Here is a 19,454-nt window from a genome sequence, read left to right on the forward strand (position 1 = left end):
GCCACCTATAATCCCACGGGGTTTTCCTGCTCGGAGCCGGCTGCTGCCCCGCTGTCGCGGGCAGAGCAAAGATGAACGGGGTGGGGATGGGTGCACAGGAGCACGGAGGCAGCAGGGGCTGGGGAGCTGAGAGTGAACTGGCCCATAGCTGCTGCCTTCCCGGCTCCTGGCTGGAATCCAACCCGGGGCTCCAGCCGACCTGGCATGTTGGCACCTCGAACGCGGTGCTGCGGCTGTAAAGAGAGGGGTGTTTGTGTGTGTGTGCGCTGGCCGCACCAGCCAAACAGCAAAAAAGGTGGGCCAGGGTAGGAGCCGGCTGGACCCGCGGCAGGGCTGTAGCTTGAGCCAGGAGTTGGCTCCTTCAGGGATTTCTCTCTGCCTTCGCTCACAGACAAAATTTCCAGTAGATGAGTCTCTTCAATTACATTGAGGCAGTAAAATTACATTTTACTGTGCCTCAGACCTCTTGCAAGCAGCATACCAACAACCCCTGGGCTCTCCTCCTCCCCCTGCTCCCAGGGATGCACAGTGATGTCTGATAAGGCAAGGGAAGAGCAGATGGATGACCCCTCACAACAGTGCTGCAATTCCCACTGAGGCACGGCAGAGCAGTCATCTTTTAAAGCTGTTTTAACACATCGTGCCCAGTGTCTGGGCTGAGGCTGCGGCTCTCCCTTGAGGCAGCAGAAGCATTTACCTCACACAGCTGCTGCTTTCTATTTAGAAGCAACAGAAGGGCAGAGGAATAAGTAAGGAGCTGGAGATGTGTCACAAAGACCAGGCTGTCACTTGGGTCCCTTCCCACTGTACCTTCTGTCTCCTATGAACACCAAAGTTTGCAGTGGCTGAGTTCAGGAAGAAACAACTCACGAGTTTCACACATCAGGAAATTCCAGGTTTACACAGGCTGTTAGAAAATACATACAACACAATAATCAGATTTGTTTTATTAAAAAACTTGCAATAAAATTCCTTGGACTTCACCATCTTAACTTTGAGAGTTGCAATATTTTACTAGTACGTAGTAACACAGTCTCACGTATTTACATTATAATCCTCTATATAACAAAAATAGCCATGTTGGACTACTGAATAATGCTTCCAAGTATTAGCCACAACATTTCGGTATTTCCCCCAGCTGAGTCACTGTCTATGCTCTTTAGCATGTACAGTATCTAACAAAGCAAAAAGGACACGAAATAATAAAAAGTATGTGTCTCATGATTTCAGGCAAATCCCTTTAAGATGGTAGTTCTCTGACTCCCACGTTTTTCAAGAGAGATAAAGTGCATTGGAGAGGAAGATGTATACGTTACAAAATGTCAGCAAAGAGTTAAAAGTTGATTTGCAAGACTGCAAAGAAGGGAAAAAAGGCAAAAAAAAATCTTCACAAACTGCTACTGCACAATTTTGGCAGCACGTCACAGGTAGCGGGGAGAGGGAGGGAATGAAGACAGCAACTACAAGAAAAAGGATGGCCATGCCAATGCCACAGCGTGACTTTGCCATGGCCTTTTGGTAGGCGTTTCCCAAACCAAAGCTGCAGCATAGCCAGAGCCACAGTGCAGAAGAGTGACAACCCTGCATCCTCCAGCTTGCTGAGGTTGGTGGCTCTGCCAGGCAGGGACAGAGAGCTGAATGCTCCCAGTAAATCTGCTCCTGCTGTCCAGAGCAGGACTGATTACTTTGGAGAATTTCACTGGGACAGACCACTGTCTCTGATCTTAACCAAGTTATTTCATTAAGCTGTGCACTGATCCATGTGGTATTTATTTGGGATTTTTATTCCTTTTATAAGACTGCCATTTGCTGGTATGGCTCTGCTGCATGTGAGAAGAGACACGGCTAGAAAAAGCTTTGTTGCCATCATGGAAAACCAGGATACTGCTGCTCTGTTCAGGAACTGCATACAAGTGGGATGCCACCTTTTTTTTTTTTTTTTTTTTTTTTTTGGTTTGCTTATAAACTACTCTAAATAGAAATAATTCTCTTCTGGAAATGGATGGAATGTATATTTTGACAAGTACAAAACTGTTTTAAATGTTCACTAAATACAAGGAACATCTTGGTATAAAAATAACAGACCCTCCCACCCACTGTCCCCTCTTTACATATCTAATTATAAAATGGTACAGTCATTTCAGGTTCCTAACATGAAACAAGTATTGAGGATGGCATTACATACATATACAAAACATTTAGATATTTGACATCTGAAATAACTGTATACATTCAGAGCAAACAAGCATCTTGATCTGGCTATTGTGTTTAATGCTACTCAGGACTGAAGAATCAAGAAATAAACAAGAAAGGGAAAACAGTATTACTCCTTTCTTTCCTCTCATTTCTTTTTCCATTCACTACAGAAAGAAGTAACTTCCACCAATTCACAAATAAAATACTCAAGAGAAACAAGATTAATTTCAGGTGGAGAAATCATCCGTTGGCTTTTCATTCAAAATCCCCATCTTTCATTTCTTTATTTCTCCCTTTGAAACAGAGCTCCTGCTTAGAAGGGTGCTCCCTTGGAAAAGAAGTGGGCAGTTAAAGGGGCCAAGTGGGTGTCCAGCCCAGTGGGGTAAGTGGTGTGGCAGAGGGACAGCCCCCACTGTCGCCCTCCATCCCAACCTGCAGCTGCCATCTGCTTCACAAACCAACCCTCCCTGAACAGTCCAGCTAGCATTCTTCATTCTCTGAAACTATCAATTAGTTCAGGCAACAGCTTGGTAAAATGAAAGAGTGCTTATTTTGGATCAATTTCCTCTATTTAAGGACCCTATGAAAGCAACACCTCCAGCCTCATTTTCCCTCAGCCCTAAAATTCCCCATATCGTGTTTCCTGCTTGAGCTAACCAAGCCGATTCACTGCCTGCCCCAACTACACTCACACATTTTTGCATCTCCAAAACAAGTGAGTCCACATGGGCCCAGTGTACACCAACAAAGTTCCAATCCCAGGGTCAGCAGTAGCCATGACGAAGCTTGGCTGTCCTGAACCTGCTGAAAGCCCATGGATTGCTTTTCACCAAGCCCTGGAGCTGAACTCGGGCCAGCTCCTTTCCCTTCTCCAATCTGCTCCAAGAGACACTGGTGGCACAAAATACAGGAGAGGAAGCAGCACTGGGCAAGTTTGATCCCATGATCTCCTTCCCCTGCAACAAAGGCTCACCCTTGGACAAGCACTTGTGAGATGGGCTGGGAAGGAGCAGGCTGGATTTCTTTGCCATTTTAGTCCTTCAAAATGGATGCACCCCAACATCAATGCCCTTCTTGCAATGACTTCCTTGGGATTTGATCCACGGGTCATTAGCGAGACCCAAGGGATCACTTATCATAAGTGATTCCAATAATCCGTATTTCTAAATTGCCTTATAAAGCCTTTTTCTTTAGTTCCACAACCTCCCTCAAATAAAAGGCCAAGAAATGACAACTGATTTCACAACAGTACGGTTTCCATACTCACATCAATGCACTTTTATATGCACAGATGTCAATTGAATTCTATAGAGTGCTTAAAGAATAAACTGCAGTGCTATGATAGTCCTGATCCTGGTTTAGAGGCTCTAAAGCAGTCAGAAAATAAAAAAGGCCAAACCCTAACTAAGTGCCAGATGTGTATACCCAGCAGAACAGGTGAGCTGTGGGGAGAGGATGTAGACCTGGTGCCTTGCACATCTGCATGCACACATCAGGTCATTTGTGAGTGCCAAATTCTGCCTGTATAACTTTCTATGCCTCCTACCTATTGAACAGACCTTTGGGAAGGCAGCTTGGTGAAACCTAAGAAGATCCAAGGATACTCTGAGTGCAGTTCCTGTCTCAACAAGTTTTATCCTGCAAGCCAGCCCAAGTGATGATGAGCCTGACTACAGGAAATGCTTCTCCCACCCTCCAGTTGCTCATGGAAAGGAACTGAAAAGTGCTTCAGATGACAAGATAGGAATTGCTGGGAGGGGCACAGGATCAACTTAACGACATGAGTGCCTTTTCCTGGGAGCCATACAATCCCCTGGCCACTGCCCCTGTGCAGGAGCCCAGCCTGCAGAATTTTATCCGTGAACACTTGCTTGTCAGAGGGCTCTAGAGGATTTTGTTCTTTCCTGGCTGCATGCTAAAGGCTGCTCTCCCTTCTGAGCAGCCAGTGCTGCGTCCCCAGCAGCTGAACCTCACCTACTTAATGCCCAAGCTTAAGTGGGCAGCAGAACCAAGGTGTGCATGGGCACACAGAGATACAGAATTAAGGCTTTCATACATGTTACAAACACATCAGGGGGTCTTAAAGTTTATAAAGCACCTCGAATTCCCAAGGTAGTTCACAGGTTATATATGCAAAGACTATGGTCGGTCAGGCCGAGCTTTAGGAAAACACTTCCTTTTGACACAGGGGCTTAATTAAGCTCATAGAAGACCTGTTGAAAATAATGCCATTTTGGTGCAAGTCCAAATTTAATCATAAGTGTTTTTTTTAAGAAGGACAGAATAAAACATTTACTTAAGTGCTTTCCTAAGTTTAGACTTCAGTGATGTGTAACCTGGCTTTGCCCTCATCATCACTGAACAGTGCTCAGAGCTGCAGAACACCTGAGGACAGGGATGGAACAACATCTTCCCTGAGTGAACCTGCAGATAGAACTGGGAAAACAAAAGCAGAAGGATTCCTGACCCAGATTTGCTAGGATGCCTCTTCCAAAAGGCCCATCACTAACTGGTGATATGGCAAAACCATTCACCCAGCCTGGCATCCTGCCTCTGCCACCTGTGGACCCCAAGGGACCAGATCGAATACGGGATATTTAGGAAAAGTGTGTGCACAGCACGAGACCTCCACAAAGTTCCTCATTAACTCTCAGAAATATGTGCAGGGTCTGAATTAACAAATCTGTGATGCTTTATTGAGCACAGTTCCCTTTAATGATTTTGCTGAGCAAAGGACCCAGCTCAGTATCAGCTGAGAGTTTCCCCTCCTGCCTCACTTTTCCACAGACTTTGCTCATTCTGCTGTGCCATGGGTGGTTCTGCTACAGCAAAAGCTAATTGGTCAATCTATCCACTTAGATCAACTTAATTAGTTCACAAAATAAAATGAAGACTTGGTGACAGCTCCTCTGAAACCCAAACAGTTTGGCCAGGAGTTCTCTGCCTGTGTGCTAAGCTACAGTGTGCACATGTGAAAGGATCACTGGCAACTTGGACATCGTGTTTGTGATGTTCCTGTGACATGTAGCACCCAGTCTCCAGGGCTGAAGAAGAAATTGTACCAGTGTGTGGGCTTTCTATAAGGAGCCCTTACTGTATATAACCAGCCTCACTCCTTCCCCTGCAGTCGTTTGAAATGAAATTCATTCCTGGGTCAAAATTTGATGTAAGCACCACTTAAAACCCATTTCAGCATTATTTACAGAGCTTAAGTGGAGCTGATGCAGTACGTTCTGCAAACTCTTGTGTGTAGGGATCAATTTCAACATTGATATGTCAGGCCTTTCCCATAGCAGTAAGGAATAGAGAAGAGATAAAAGGATACAGAAATCAAGATTACAGAACCCCAAATATTGTCAAGTTTGACATAGTGTACCCTCTGGAACAGTCTGTAACTTTCTTTTTAACTAAGACTTCCAGCTGCCTCTATCTCTTTAATTGAAAAAGGATTTTCATTCCAATGGCTTCTAAAGAGGTAACAGCACATTTATGGGTCATTTTCATAGAATCACAGAACGGCTTGGGTTGGAGGGGATCTTAAAGATCATCTAGTTCCAAATCCTCTGCCATGGCAAGGGACATATTCCCCTATCCCAGGGTGCTCAGAGCTCCATCCAACCTGGCCTTGAACACTTTCAGGGATGGGGCACCCACAGCTTCTCTGGGCAACCTCTTCCAGTGCCTCACCACCCTCACAGTAATAATTTGTTTCTAATCTCTAATCTAAATCTGTCCTCTTTCAGTTTAAAACCTTTACTTCAAGATTACTGCTCAATTTAGGGACTAAGAACACAAACCAAAATTAAACTAAATGTTGAATTAGTTCTAAATGGACAAAAGAGCATTGAGAATACTTTTTTCCTTCTTTCTATACTAAAGAAGCAAGTCAGCCAAAATTTTAGGGATAGCTCTAAACATATTTGTTCCTGACTAAAATCTGACAAACACAAATTTTGGCTGGAAGCTGGTTTTCACATTTAACCAGTAAATACACAAGGGATTAAACGCAGTGAGCCCCAGCAGTTGCATTTTGAGATGCTGCCATGACACAGCCAAGTCAAAATGTTTGACCTCTGCATGAAATTTCAATGTAAGATGAATTGTTGATTCTGTGAACTGACTCAGGAGGCAGTAATGTGATTCAAATCATCTGACTCCCAACAGAAACTATGTACTCTTGTGTAACAGTAAGCTTCTTCACAGTTGACTATTTGGACTGAAAAACCAAATCATACACTGAACAATTAACAATGAGCTCTTACCTGGAAAGCAGAGCTCAGGATGAAATAGATTATTATGTCAGGCCATTATTATTTAGATGCTTTGATTTATGTTAGTTCTTTTTTTTTCAAATTCCCTCCCCAATATATTTTGGCATATGTATCTGTATACAAACTGCAAATATGCTGTTATGCTTCTGACAATATTGACAGAGACTCTGGAGGGCAAAAAACCACCTGAACTCTTGTTAGATAACAAGCAGACAAAAACTGCTGTCAAAATGTAAGAATCGAAACATACTAAGGGAAAAGACCCAAAGCAAACCAAGAATTAAACATTTCAAACAGCTGCCTCTTGCTCCCTTAGCAATTTCTGACACTGATAGCAGCATCTCCAGACCCTTTGTAAGAATACTGTCACTCACTTAATGCAGAACTGTTAATAAGCAGCCTCCTGAAACCTCTCAGATGCTCCTTTAGCCCACTGATCTGGTTTTGGTCTGTAAAATTAAGAAAAGAAATGACATTAAGCTAGATCTTTTTTTCCAGCTACTGAATTGTCACTTGAAGGAAGGACATTAGTGTACTGACACCTGTGAAAAGCATAAAATATAGGACAGGACTACATGGACGGAGTGATGCTTTAAGCTTTTCTTTCTCTCCTTCACACCATACAATACCTGTCTAGAACAAAGCTCTAAGTAAAAGACAAACTAATGTCGTTTTAACCCGAATTTCTGCTAATTCAGAGCTCTCTTACAAATAAAAGCCTTCAGAATACACCATTTCCAAGCCTTCCAATTAATGAAAGCAGGTGTTACATTAATGCAGGGTGCTGGTGCATCAACCTTCTGAAGCCAGCCACATGTAATTCATGCAGAAACAACAAGGCAATGATAAATCCTGGTCAGATCATGAAGTGACCAGTGAACGGGATTTCTGGACTGAACTCTTGAAAAAGCTGGGGTCAGTCAATAAAAATAGTGTCCATTCATAACAAACTATAAACAAACAAACAAATAAAATAAACAAATGCTTTTTCAAAAACCCAACAAAAACTTGATTGAACAAGTGTAGAAAACACTCAGGCTGTCATTTCAGTCTCATGTTTAGGAGCCCCTGGCGAGTTCCAGGATGGCTCCCAAGCACGTGGGTAAACTGGAAGCATCCATCTCCCGTGTGAACCGAAGGAAGGTGTGCAGATGATGAAACCACGTCCAGGCAGACACACCAGTTGCTATTGCTTTTCATGACCGTCCCAGTATGGAGTGTGCAGGAGTGACAGTGCTCTGGAGGCATGTGCATGACTGGTCCAAATCCTAGAAAGCTGACTCGGTCCCTACCTGTGACCCTCCCCTGGAGTTTAGTGTTGGATCTCTGTTTTTCAGGATTTCACCTCTTCGCAGTCTTGATCAGTGGAAAGCTCCACATCGGACAGTCCAACCTCCATTGCCATAATCAGTGAAATATCTGAATCACTGCTGACTGCTGGCTCCTGTTCATCTGTCAGGGTAGAAAAGACAGGAAAAGGTCATGTTAAAGTACTACTGATTTTTCGTTCTGTAGGTAGAACCCAGAGGTCTCTCCACCAGTGAGATTTGTGATTACAAACTTTACTCTTATTCATTATCTGTTATCTAAAACACTTCAAAAATATCCTACAATTCAAGCTATTCATAGTGAAAAACATGATGAAAAGGAGCCTGGATGGATAACATTTTCTTCTCTTAATCCTCCCAGGGCTTTTCATCCAGGTCCTTCATAAAGTTCATCCCACTACCTGAGCATTGCCCTCCCCATCCCCTTTCACTGCCTTAACCTGGCATTATCCTACTCTCCCCACAAAAATAGCAAGTTAATGACAAAGCCACAGGCACCTGGTAGAGCAACTCAGTCATCAGGAAAACATCCCTAACGGGGAAAAAAAATCTGCCCAAACCCTCATTAAGTGACAGAGTCTCAGAGGACACTTTAAAGAGGGCACTGTCTAGTCTAATGGAGGAACATGGGCATTGGACCGGGACAAAGAAATCCAGGATTTTGGGCCAGGCTACCTGCCTTCTCAAGTGGCTTCTCTCATCCTTCTTTCTCACTCTTTCCTCTGATTTGAAGATACCTTGCAGGTTCTTGATCTAGGCCAAAGGGATCTACCTTAATGTACCCTGACTCCAAATACACTAAGAGTTGTATTGCTGATTTCTGCCAAACTGCAAATCACATCATAGAAAGAGCAACTTGTTTTCATTTTGATCCCACAGAACTTAACATGTGTATATTTAGCAGTGAAGAAAGCCAACAGATTTTAAAGGACTAAAAGCTCATTTTATTCCAAGAACAATCAGGGAAGCAAGGCACACTAGGGAAATTTTCAAAGACACAAAACCCTCAAAGGTGGCTGAGTCCCTGAGAGAAAAATTTGATGGTTTATATTTTCAAGTGGTTTAATTACAAAGATGGTATTTATACTATAACAATGCAATGTATTTGAATCTGTGCCAGTTTTTCCTTTACATATTTTGTTTTTTAGACAATAGAAGCAGAACCTGATTGATGCTAAAAAGTCTAGAAGTTGAATATCTAAGCATAAGTAAGAAACATGACAGAGAAGCCAGAAAAATAATAACTCCTCACAGTTTAATTATTCACTTGAAGCTAAGTGAGCACAGTCACCTCCCAAGAGCAGCATGATTTTTAAATCTTTTATAGGAAAAACCCCCACACGTGTTTACTTGTGCTGGGATCAGACCTCATGTTCTGCGGAGAAAGCTTGAATGGGATCTGCATTATTCAAACTGAAAGTGTCAGTGTTTTCTTTCACAATTATTCCCAGTTTTCACCATGGATTACTTTTATATTTTCTTGATTGCAAGAGAAATAATTAACACACACAACATCTTTACACCTCTATCTTTTTTCTGCCCTTTCAATATGACATTAAGAAACACTTCAAGGCATTGCTTCTGACTATAAATGCTTCCACTGGAGGTGGAGGAAGTATTTACCAGGTGAATGATACATCCTGCAGACTTGAGTGGTCTTCAATGACACTGAACCTTAATGTGAGCTGCTAGATCCTGGGGTACATCAGAGCACCTCAGACACCTCCAACACCTAAAGCACCATCTTTAGTGGTAACAGCTCCCTGAGTCAGAATAATGTGGTTTCAGACCACTGGATCATTTATCATTCCTCTATAATTAGTAGGATTCTTAAAAACAATGAAAATTATGCTTAAGAGCAAGTTTCTATTTGCAAGACAGAGCTCCTGAGGCTTAGCTATGTTGAACAGCCACGTGGAGCACTGTTGAGAGCCAAGGTGTTCTCTATCTGAACAAGAAAAGGACTGGCTGAATAGTGACAGCCAGATGCAAGCTGAAGAGGCAGGCAGAGCTGCCAACACCAAATGTCAGAGCATCCAACCAGCAGTGTTTAATAATGCTGAAACGCTATTTCAGGAGTTGTTGTTTCTCCCAGGGTTGCACAACAGAAAAAAATCTCAACTAAGTTCAGGACAAGCAGACAGAACAGGACCAGATTTGCAGTTTACCTACCTAATATCTAACGTAGGTACACAGCACACACCCTCCAAACCAGCAAAATCAAGTTTTACTTTACAAATCCTATATAGTTAATCAAATTCCTGGATCTTAGTCTTTGCAAAGTGTGGCCTTTGTAGTTTGTCTTCTTTTGAACTGAGGTGCAGGTGGGCAGGAACAAGGAACGAGCCTAAAAGCATCCATGCCTATGCTCTGGCATTGCTTTTCCCAGCACTGTGATAGTGCCTAGAAACAGAAGCACTTCACCTTCCTTGCTTGCTACCAGTGCAGCAGATCAAAACCCTAAAGCTACAGCTTTGGCAGAGTGAGCAGAACAACTTGGGCATCACCATTCTCATACCTTTCCCTTTCAGGGAAGCATTGACAGTCCTTTGGAAGTTGCAGGCAACATAAGGAAAGTAATGCATTCCTCAGCATTACCTGCTGGCTCCTGTAAACAGGAGTCCTGCTACTGACCCCAACACACACAGGTGAAACTCTGGGAGGCTGCACAAGTTACATCAGGCATGGATGTGTAGGTAACTCTGGCTGCAAGGTTTACAAACTGCCTCAACGTGGCTCCCCCACACATCACAGGCTTGCCAGACTGTGCTGGTTTCTTTTGTTGGGGTTTTTTGGCTGGCTGCTCAATAACACAAGCCAGCACAGTTACTGTTGTTTGTTAAAGGTAAGCAAACCTCAACTACACTGCAAGTGCCAGGAGCTTAGCCTGCATTTTGCATCCCTGCCTTTCAGATCCTATTTACAATACAAAGCTTATACAATCACACAGCTTCTACAGAAGATGCCCGATTCACTGTTAACAACCTTTATGGCCCTTTTGCAAGTTTTTTGTAATTTGCTGTTCTTCTTAAAGCCCTGAAGTCAGATGACGATCTCAACTTTCAGTGAAGATCTGTTTTCACTTAAAAATAAATGAAGCTTAAGAGGCAAAAAGGAAACAAAGTGTTTTAAAAATTAGATCTCTATTTTCTAGACAGATTTTATGTAGGAATATCTGACATGTGATTTTATATACTTGAATTTGGCAACCCTGTCTAACCACAACACACTATCATACTTCCACTGTGTTTTACAGCACTTCTTGCCACAGGCAGAAAGCCTTTTGCTTAATGAAGCAAAAGGCACATCCCAAGCTGCTTTCCAGCCAGAGTGTTAGTGCCTACAGCAGGCAACTGTAGACCTCCCTGCCACATTCCTCTCATGTCAGTGAAACATAATACACCACAGCATGCTGCCTGTCCAGACAGACTTTTCCACTCACTTGTATTTCCTGACACACATTCTTTTAAGAGGTGAAATCAACCAAACTCCTTCTCCAGCCAATATTATTTTAAATCAATTACATTAGCACGGGAAGAATATCACCACATAGATTTGGAAGTGGCCCACACAAAGGTACAGCCCTTACTTCTTGAAAAGTGCATCAAGTGATGCTTACATTTGAATATTACTGCAATCAAACAAGGATGAAAACAGCTAATTACTCTGGTGATTTGACAACAGTAAGATTGCACACTAGTAATAATTAACTACTGCTTCTGCTATTCGTAACCATTGGTGTAAGTCTGTAGCTGTTGTACTAATAAATATTCCAAAAGAAAGAGGTCAGACAATGGGTTTCTAAGAATTTGATACGGCTTGCAAGAGGCTTGGGAGGGAGCTAGGCATTGAACAGTGAGTGAAAAGTGCATTTACAAACCCATTCCTCTGCCAAGCATACAGGCATGGGCACCAGCTGAGATGTATTTGCAATGACCTACTCAAGGGTGAGAAACAAGCTGATGAAACTCGGGTGGACTTTGCACTCATGGAGGCCTCACTCCTGCTCACCACTGTGCTCCTCCTGAGGAAGTCACATCCCATACTCTCCTTTGATGTCCCTAGGACATGGACAGTGCCATGGGGCTTTCCTAAAATTGCTCTGGCTCGCCTCAGAGGCTGAGATTTCCCCCAAGCTCACCGAGCTGTAAAAGCCCATAACTGGGCTCAAATGTCAATAAGCAATTTGCATCCAGGAAATCAGCAAAAAATGAGACCATGCTAAAATGTTAACAACAAAAGCTTCTTGGCATTAAATATATATCAGGTTTGTCTAAAACGGCACTTCTTCCCTTCTACAGACCTTTGAGTAGCCCTCTGCTATTACACCCATTTGAAAATAAGCAGAGAAATACTACTCCTTTCACATCCTCTCTGTGGTGAAATATACCTTATTTCAGAACCCTTCCATTTGCAAAAGACAGATGAATCAAAACCATGAAATCCCTGGTATTAGTTATTCTCTCAGATCTAGACAAGTATCTAAAATGCATGCATTACCATGAACCTTATTCCAGTCTAGGGCTCACTTCTTCTAAGAAAACATTCAGATGCATCCAGAAGGATTTTGCTTCATAAGAAACCAAAAATGTCACTATCTCCTAGAGCTTTGAGGACCTGATCAGAAAATACATCCAGAGTCACTAGAGGCATTGATATGGGATCTTTATCAAAACACTTTCTTCTCAGCTTGAAGCCATAGAAGAATGCCAATGCAAGCAGTTCAGATTCTGTTTCCAGCATAAGAACAACCAGGACCACAATTCATCACATTTGATTTACGAGAGACATATCTAGAGTCCTCTATTATTCTTTGTCTGCCTAAGAATGCACTTTAGCATTGCAAAGTTTATTGTTACTTCCTACTGTGGCCTTGCCATTGCATCACTTCATTGTTCATAGTCTAAGAGGAAGTACATCTTATGAAATTATTACCTCAAATGGCAGCTCCTTTCACAACAATACCAGTTAAATTTATCACTAAGACCCCTTCTTTTAAAAAATATTACTGATTGTTAAAATTATTCTCAAGTTAATAATCTCATACTTCTCCTTGGATCGTTTTACAAGTCTCAAATTCCTTCCATATCATCTTGAGATTTTTAACACTTTGAATTGGCCATAACTGCACTAACACAACATAAAATAAGATACATGTTAAAAATGCCTATAAAATCTTGAATGCAAAAGAAACAGTGGGGATATGTTTGAGGAGAAAGGATTATAAAATCCCTTGTTACTAATGTGGTCCTTTTGTACACAGAGGCTAACAAAACAGATAAAGAAGTTTGGCTGGCTACAATTGAGAAGAGAGCACTGGGGAAATATTCCATTGCTGTTCCCTAGAATCAGAGGGAGATTTATCTGAGCAGCAAGAGGAACAAGTACTTGAGTGTGGTAACTGCTTTTGGAAGGAAAGGTTAGAGGGCCTTTTGTAAATAACAAGCCAGAGCTCTGCGAATGTACTAATGGCAACAGAGCTTCTTCCAGGAGGTAAAGCAGATGATGTCTGAAACATTTTGCCAAGAATACCCAGATATCAGCACACAGGGAAAGAACCACATGCCATGACCTGGCTAGATTAATTCAAGAGGACCTCTAAGTGATTGAGAGACTTGATAGACGGGACTGAATATGACATGAAACACTGGAGGCTTTCCCAAAGTAAACCTGTTTTTTTTTTTTTCCTTACAACTGAATAAAAAGGAAACAAAATTTCTTCCCTTAATCTTTTTCTAGGATACTTGGTTTGGGAGAATATACAGCATCTCTTAATGAAAAACAGACAAACACATGGTTCCTTGTCTTTAAACATCCTGCAGTATGAAGGGCTAACATCATCATCATAATCTGGAAATCACATCCCAGTATCTCAAGCCAAGGTTGGAGAATTTATTAGTAATATAACTAATTTTCTGAAGCCTAAATTTGGAGCATGTTGTACTTAAGCAATGAACTTTAACACCAGTTACCTGAGAAGACATTTTGTGCTTTGGCAAGACCAATAAATGCATTTTTAGAGAGAGTGCATAAAGTATCAGGACCCCAAATGCTTTCTCCAAAAGAAAGAAAGAAAAAAAACCCCTCCATCCAAATAAGGATATATAACACAGGGAGCAGACAGCAAACACATTTGCAGAAAGCTGAGCAAAAGAAGGGCAGAACACATACCAGATGTTATTGTATGGAAGCAGTTGCGTCCAACTGCCTGGAAAAGTAAAACTTCTTGTTTCCCATTGTGTATATATGTATATCTGTCTTTAATGAGCACATACAAATCCTTGGGATTTTACCCAGGAATCAGAACAACTGAGCCTTTGAAATTCACAGCACATATTAACATTATTTTAGTAGTCAACACTTTGGAGATCAGTCTCCTCTCTGTGAGAGACTGGTTGACATTTTGGGAACTTTTGATCAGCTGCCTTAGTGGGGAGCTGCCAACCTTTTCGGTGATAGAGCAAACATGCCTTTGCTACTGATGGCACAAGAAAATCCAATAGTTTTGCTTTCAGTATAATTTCCTCTTTGTTCTTAATCGTATTGGTCATACTCATCATGTTCCTGCCCTGGGACCAGCAGGGAAACTCCTTCTCTGGCCTAGATACTGCAATATCTTTTTCTTTCTACATGACTAACCTTTCCTCTTTCCCACTGGAAACTCACTCAGAATTTGGTCACAAAGATTACCAGAACAGTCAATGAAGTCAGCATACTGTCTCTTGTACTTTATGTCCTTGGATCAGCTCATCCCCCACACTGAAGGTCCTTCACAGTTTATCTGCACATCTGGTCTTCACAGAAACACAGGAGAGGCTTGGGTTGGAAGGGACCTTGAAGATCATCTAGTTCCAACCCCATGCCATAGGCAAAGATGCCACATATTGGGTTTTGTTCACTACAAACAAAATTTATTTGTTTTATTCCATCTTTGACCCCATACCTCAGTCCCACATCTCGTCTCACCGACAGACAAGAACCATTCTACTTCCTTCACAACAGGGCATCCAGCCTCAAACCTTTGCAAAGCTGCTTTTCCTTTCTCCCTCCAGGCCTTCCCACTGTCGAGAAGGAGAGAGGTACAGTGGGATGCTGCTGCACACTCCCCTTTACCATTCACCACTGGTTGTCCTCAGTGCTCAAATACTGCACCAGGTGCACCTCTGGTCAGGACATCATGTTCTTCTGATCCTATGGGAAGTTTCAAAAGTAAATGACATGCAAAATTATTCATGTCCTTGATTGAAAATCAGAAAACAACATCTCCCATAAGAAGGGAAAAGATTAAAAAAAACACTGAAGCACAGGGCTGCAAGTACATGACAATTTTGATTTTCAAGTACCTTGCCTGCCTTTGGTATTATATTACTGCATTCAACACCTGCAAGCTGTCCCTGCAGTAACCATGCTGTTATACATCTAAAAGATCAGGTGTTGTGGTATGGGGACCGTTTACTTGGTTTTCTTAGCAGCTGCTGAATGACCAGCACTCCTTGGTGTTACTGCAAAACAGTGAGCATGAAGTGATACAGTTACAGAAAAAAACAGGCTTTGTCATGTTAATGGTGTGTAAGGGATCTTGCAAGGATTATTCCAGTAGCCAAGGTGAGACATGTGGAGAGACAAACACCCTTTGAGCAGTGAGCAAACACCTTTACTCACATTGCCAGCCGTTCAAAACTCTGAAGGAACAGCAGGTGTGAGACAAAAGCAGAGCTAAATGCTGTATGTACTAGTGTGTGTTGTACACCACACAGCCTATTGGCAGGCTGGCAAAATAAAGAGACTTATATCCAAGCAGTATAATCCCATTATTTAATCCTGTGCATTTCAGTTTCCATGGGCTATCCTGGGGACTGCTACTGTGAGTGAACTACCTATATTTTAAAAACCTGTGTCAGCAGTGTGCCCTGCTTCCAGCAAGCCTGAAAGAAGGAAATAACAGCCTCCCTCAGATCCTGGATTGAATGAGCAAGAGTGTTATGGTGAGAGAAATTTCAGTTCTTGTGTTCTAAAGGAACATCAGGAAGAACATCCTTTGAGGGGGTGATTCAGAGATGAACCACACAACACCACACAAATCCCTCAGAGCAATCATGCTGCAGCGGTAACCCCAGCTGGATACAATATTAAAACAGAAGACTCAAGGAAAGATAGTGGTTCCCAACCCCTTTTTCTCTGGTCTGATCATGCTGCAGAGCTGTGACCTCTCTTTGGGGAACTCCATGGGAGCAAGCGGCTGCACAAAGCCAGCTGAGATTGTTCCTCCTCAGGACTGCAGGGAAATTCAAGAAAGCATTTGGCACTTGGAAGAGCAACATACTATGGGCAGAGAATGAGACTAGGACATGGAAGTGGACATGCAGCTCTTTACAGGATGTTAGAAACTTCCCACTCCTTCTTCAGGTCATGTGCAAGGCTACTAGACAGTGAAAACCCACACAGGAGAAATTAATGCTGAGAACTTGATGTATAACATAAGACCCTGTGACAATCCCCCCCACCCATATTTCTGCCTAATACTATGAACTCCTTCCTCAATTACAAGTATGCACACAGCTATAACAGAGAACAACAGCTTGCCTCAAAGACAACTCCTGTTTATTTTTGAATGAGGGGATTGGAAAAGCTCACAGAAGTCTGCCTGAGTTTGTTTGTCATGGCAGGATGTGCATGATTTTCCAATCTGTCTCTTTACATACCTTCTACTGCATAAGCTCTCAAAAACCCCAGGTCACCAGCAAAGCACAGCACTGAGGAATCAGAGAGTGAACTCTCAAGAGCAGCTACACCAAACACCCTTGAGCAAAGATGTCACAAAAATACCTGTGCATATATTAGAAGATTTAATGAGCAAATGCACAAGGAGCTGGCTCAAGAGCTCAGTAGTAGAATGACTTGAATGAAGAGTGTATGTTCTCCCCTTCTCTCACACATGATCATGCCTTCCTATCCAATGCTGCTAACAACACTGAGCTCCACCTGAGATGCCAAGACCATCCCCAGGATGAAGGGGCAAGTCCTCAGCCCAGAACTTCATGGGCTTTAATTTTATGCATGTTGGCAGGAACTCCCTCCTCATCGTGCATGTTGGGGACAGTGAACCTTGACTGAAATTCAATTCCTTTAGAAAGGCCCATAATAAAAATTTCACCCAGGGATGTCTTCCTCATTAGATATTAAAAAAAATACACACAGTCATGAAGTCAGAAGAGAAAAACTCTACAGAGGTGGTGGAAGAACCTGCATATCAGATAAGTAATTTTTACTGCTGTCACTAGCAAAATATAACTTAACAGTTACCAGCTTTAAAATTTAACTTTTACTTTAGAGGAAGAACTTCCTTTTTGTTCAATATAAGGAAACAACATGCCTGAGAATGGGCTTGACTGTCGCAGCAGCAGCTCCAGTGCCTGAAGCAGGGCACAGCTGTAGGACCATTGTGCCTGACAAGTCAGAGCAGATTAGGAAATCATTCCATGGTCATCCATCCACACACCTTTCAGCATCCTCCAAGCTACCCAAGGGCTGCCCACAAACAACGGACATGTGCAGGGACCCTAACATTGCATGTCACACCTTTTTCTTTTTACCCTCTGACACCTCACAGTGGAATCAGTGTCCCTCCCACCAGCTCACACATGTGGACTTGCACAGTAGAAACTGACCATTTCTACTCTCCTGCCACATGCTCAAAGGACTGTCAGGCACATGCCCCCAGAAACCTGGGAGATGGTGGACCAAAGTACACTGCTTAGGCTTAAGATAAATTCTTGCAAGTCCATAAAAACAGAGAATACTTGACAGAAACAGCACAGAACTATAAAGAAAATATGTTTTTGAAGTTTACAAGACTGTCTAACCTGATTTCATTTCAACAGCTTAGTTATATATTGTCACAGGACATGGGCTTATCTACTTACTGTAGCTCAAGAGCAATTCAGCTGTAGACAAATTTGTAACAAGAGAAAAAAAACCCCAAAAATCATGGAGCCCCACCAACTTCTCAATGGCTCTGTAAAAAATCCCAGTTTAAAAGCAAAGAACATGCTCTTCAGTCTCCCAGATTCTGTCAGGTTGCAGGCATAGTCTTTCCTGATGGTGTGGCACCAGCAATAATAAATATTCTGTGAAAGGGCTGATGCATGTATTGAAACAAAGTAAGAACCTGAACAGATCCCTACAGATAAACCCTATAGCTTTACTATTTCTTCCCTTCTGGGGTGGGCACATAGGCAAACAGATGACAGAATGATCAATTATGTAAGAACATCTTTTTTTCCATACAAAAGAAGCAATTTCTGCTGTTTATATGTCTACAAGCAATGAAGGAAAATAATGTGACAAGCTGAAGTGTCACCCCTTAATTTTATGAGAACTGCAGTAGCTTTTAAAAATACATTGTAGGTGCTTTCAAAGAACTCTCCCAATTTACATCTCCTCCCTACGGGCTTCTTACAGTATCCATACACTTCCTCTTTTGAAGTCATTAAAAATTCTACAAGGAAGCTTTCTTTAACACCCAGTTACACAGAATCTTTACAGAAGGAAATTTTAATCCTAATTGAAAACAGTGTACACTTAATTTCTAATATCCCCTGTTCAGATACACTCTTGGTAAGTACTTATATCTGATCCTTCTTCATACACACAGAGAAAGGACAGTTCTGACCTTTACTGACCACTGACAACACCTAAGATGAAGTACTACTGACTTTCAAAAATGCCTCATTTAAATTAATTAACCTCAAATACTTCACTACTCTCAGATTTTTATTCTCTGGAGCCTTACACGATGATGTTTTGAAACAACATCTGGAAAAAGGGCAGACAAGTGTAGAAACCAAGCTTTGGAACAGCTGCAGTGCAACAGTAGCTTTAACACAGGGAGTATTACTCTGTGCTTAGAGTGGAAGCTGTAAGAGACCCGCTCTGCAAGGGATGTCCTGGGTAGCTGAGTCTACTCTCCACAATTGTAATGGCTGCACGACACAATCCCTTTCAGATCTGCTAGCAATTAGCATCATTCACTGCACCAGCTCCCCATCTACTTCATTCATCTCTGTGGCAGTGCAGAACTGCACATGGGTGGCAGCTAAAAGCCGTAATACCTGGTTTTCAAAAGAGCCCTTCGTGCAACACCAAACCACAGACACTTTTTTTTTTCCAACATCCTACAGTGACAGATGAGTTCAGCTGCTAACTCTTAAACATCACAAGCCTATCAAACCCTGCAACACATTTTATATTTCAGTGTAATTATGCAGCTTTTGAACAGCTTTATCCCAGATCTGATCTTCCCTGCAGCTACACAATAGTTTCACTCTCAGTAATGTACCTACAGCTGTGGCCAGTTCTCACTGAGAAGCAAATCTGATCAAGACCCTAATGTACCTACAGCTGTGGCCAGTTCTCACTGAGAAGCAAATCTGATCAAGACCCCCAACAGCAAAATGTGAATGTTTACACCTAAAAGTTTGTAACTTCTCACTATTTGGATAATCTATGTACTGGGAAGGTCTTTGTGTGCCACTAGGTCTGTGGGTCAGCCTTTTGCAGAGGGTGCAAATCACTCAGACTGCTGCTGGCATTTATGGATTGGAAGGTAGGAGATCACATTGTCAGCTGATAGGATCTATATAAATCTCATATAACTGGG

At 42.2% G+C, this 19,454-nt stretch overlaps 1 protein-coding gene across 2 annotated transcripts in view; it reads right to left on the minus strand.

Annotated features, from left to right (window-relative positions):
- Positions 1-639: 639 nt before the first annotated feature.
- RNF150 (ring finger protein 150) overlaps positions 640-19,454 on the minus strand; it is a 112,709-nt gene continuing 93,894 nt past the window's right edge. Inside the window, exons 7-8 of one of the 2 annotated variants that reach the window (XM_066317994.1) lie at positions 7,760-7,919; positions 640-907 (exon numbers count right to left, since the gene is read on the minus strand). In XM_066317994.1, the coding sequence (XP_066174091.1) occupies positions 7,801-7,919 (119 nt within the window). In that variant the 3' untranslated portion in view covers positions 640-907; positions 7,760-7,800. Of the gene's footprint in view, positions 908-4,757; positions 7,920-19,454 lie in introns of those variants that run through there. The other variant, XM_066317993.1, reaches the window with a different exon arrangement.

The sequence above is a fragment of the Sylvia atricapilla genome, chromosome 4 (assembly GCF_009819655.1).
Source record: "Sylvia atricapilla isolate bSylAtr1 chromosome 4, bSylAtr1.pri, whole genome shotgun sequence".
Taxonomy (NCBI): Eukaryota; Metazoa; Chordata; class Aves; order Passeriformes; family Sylviidae; genus Sylvia; species Sylvia atricapilla.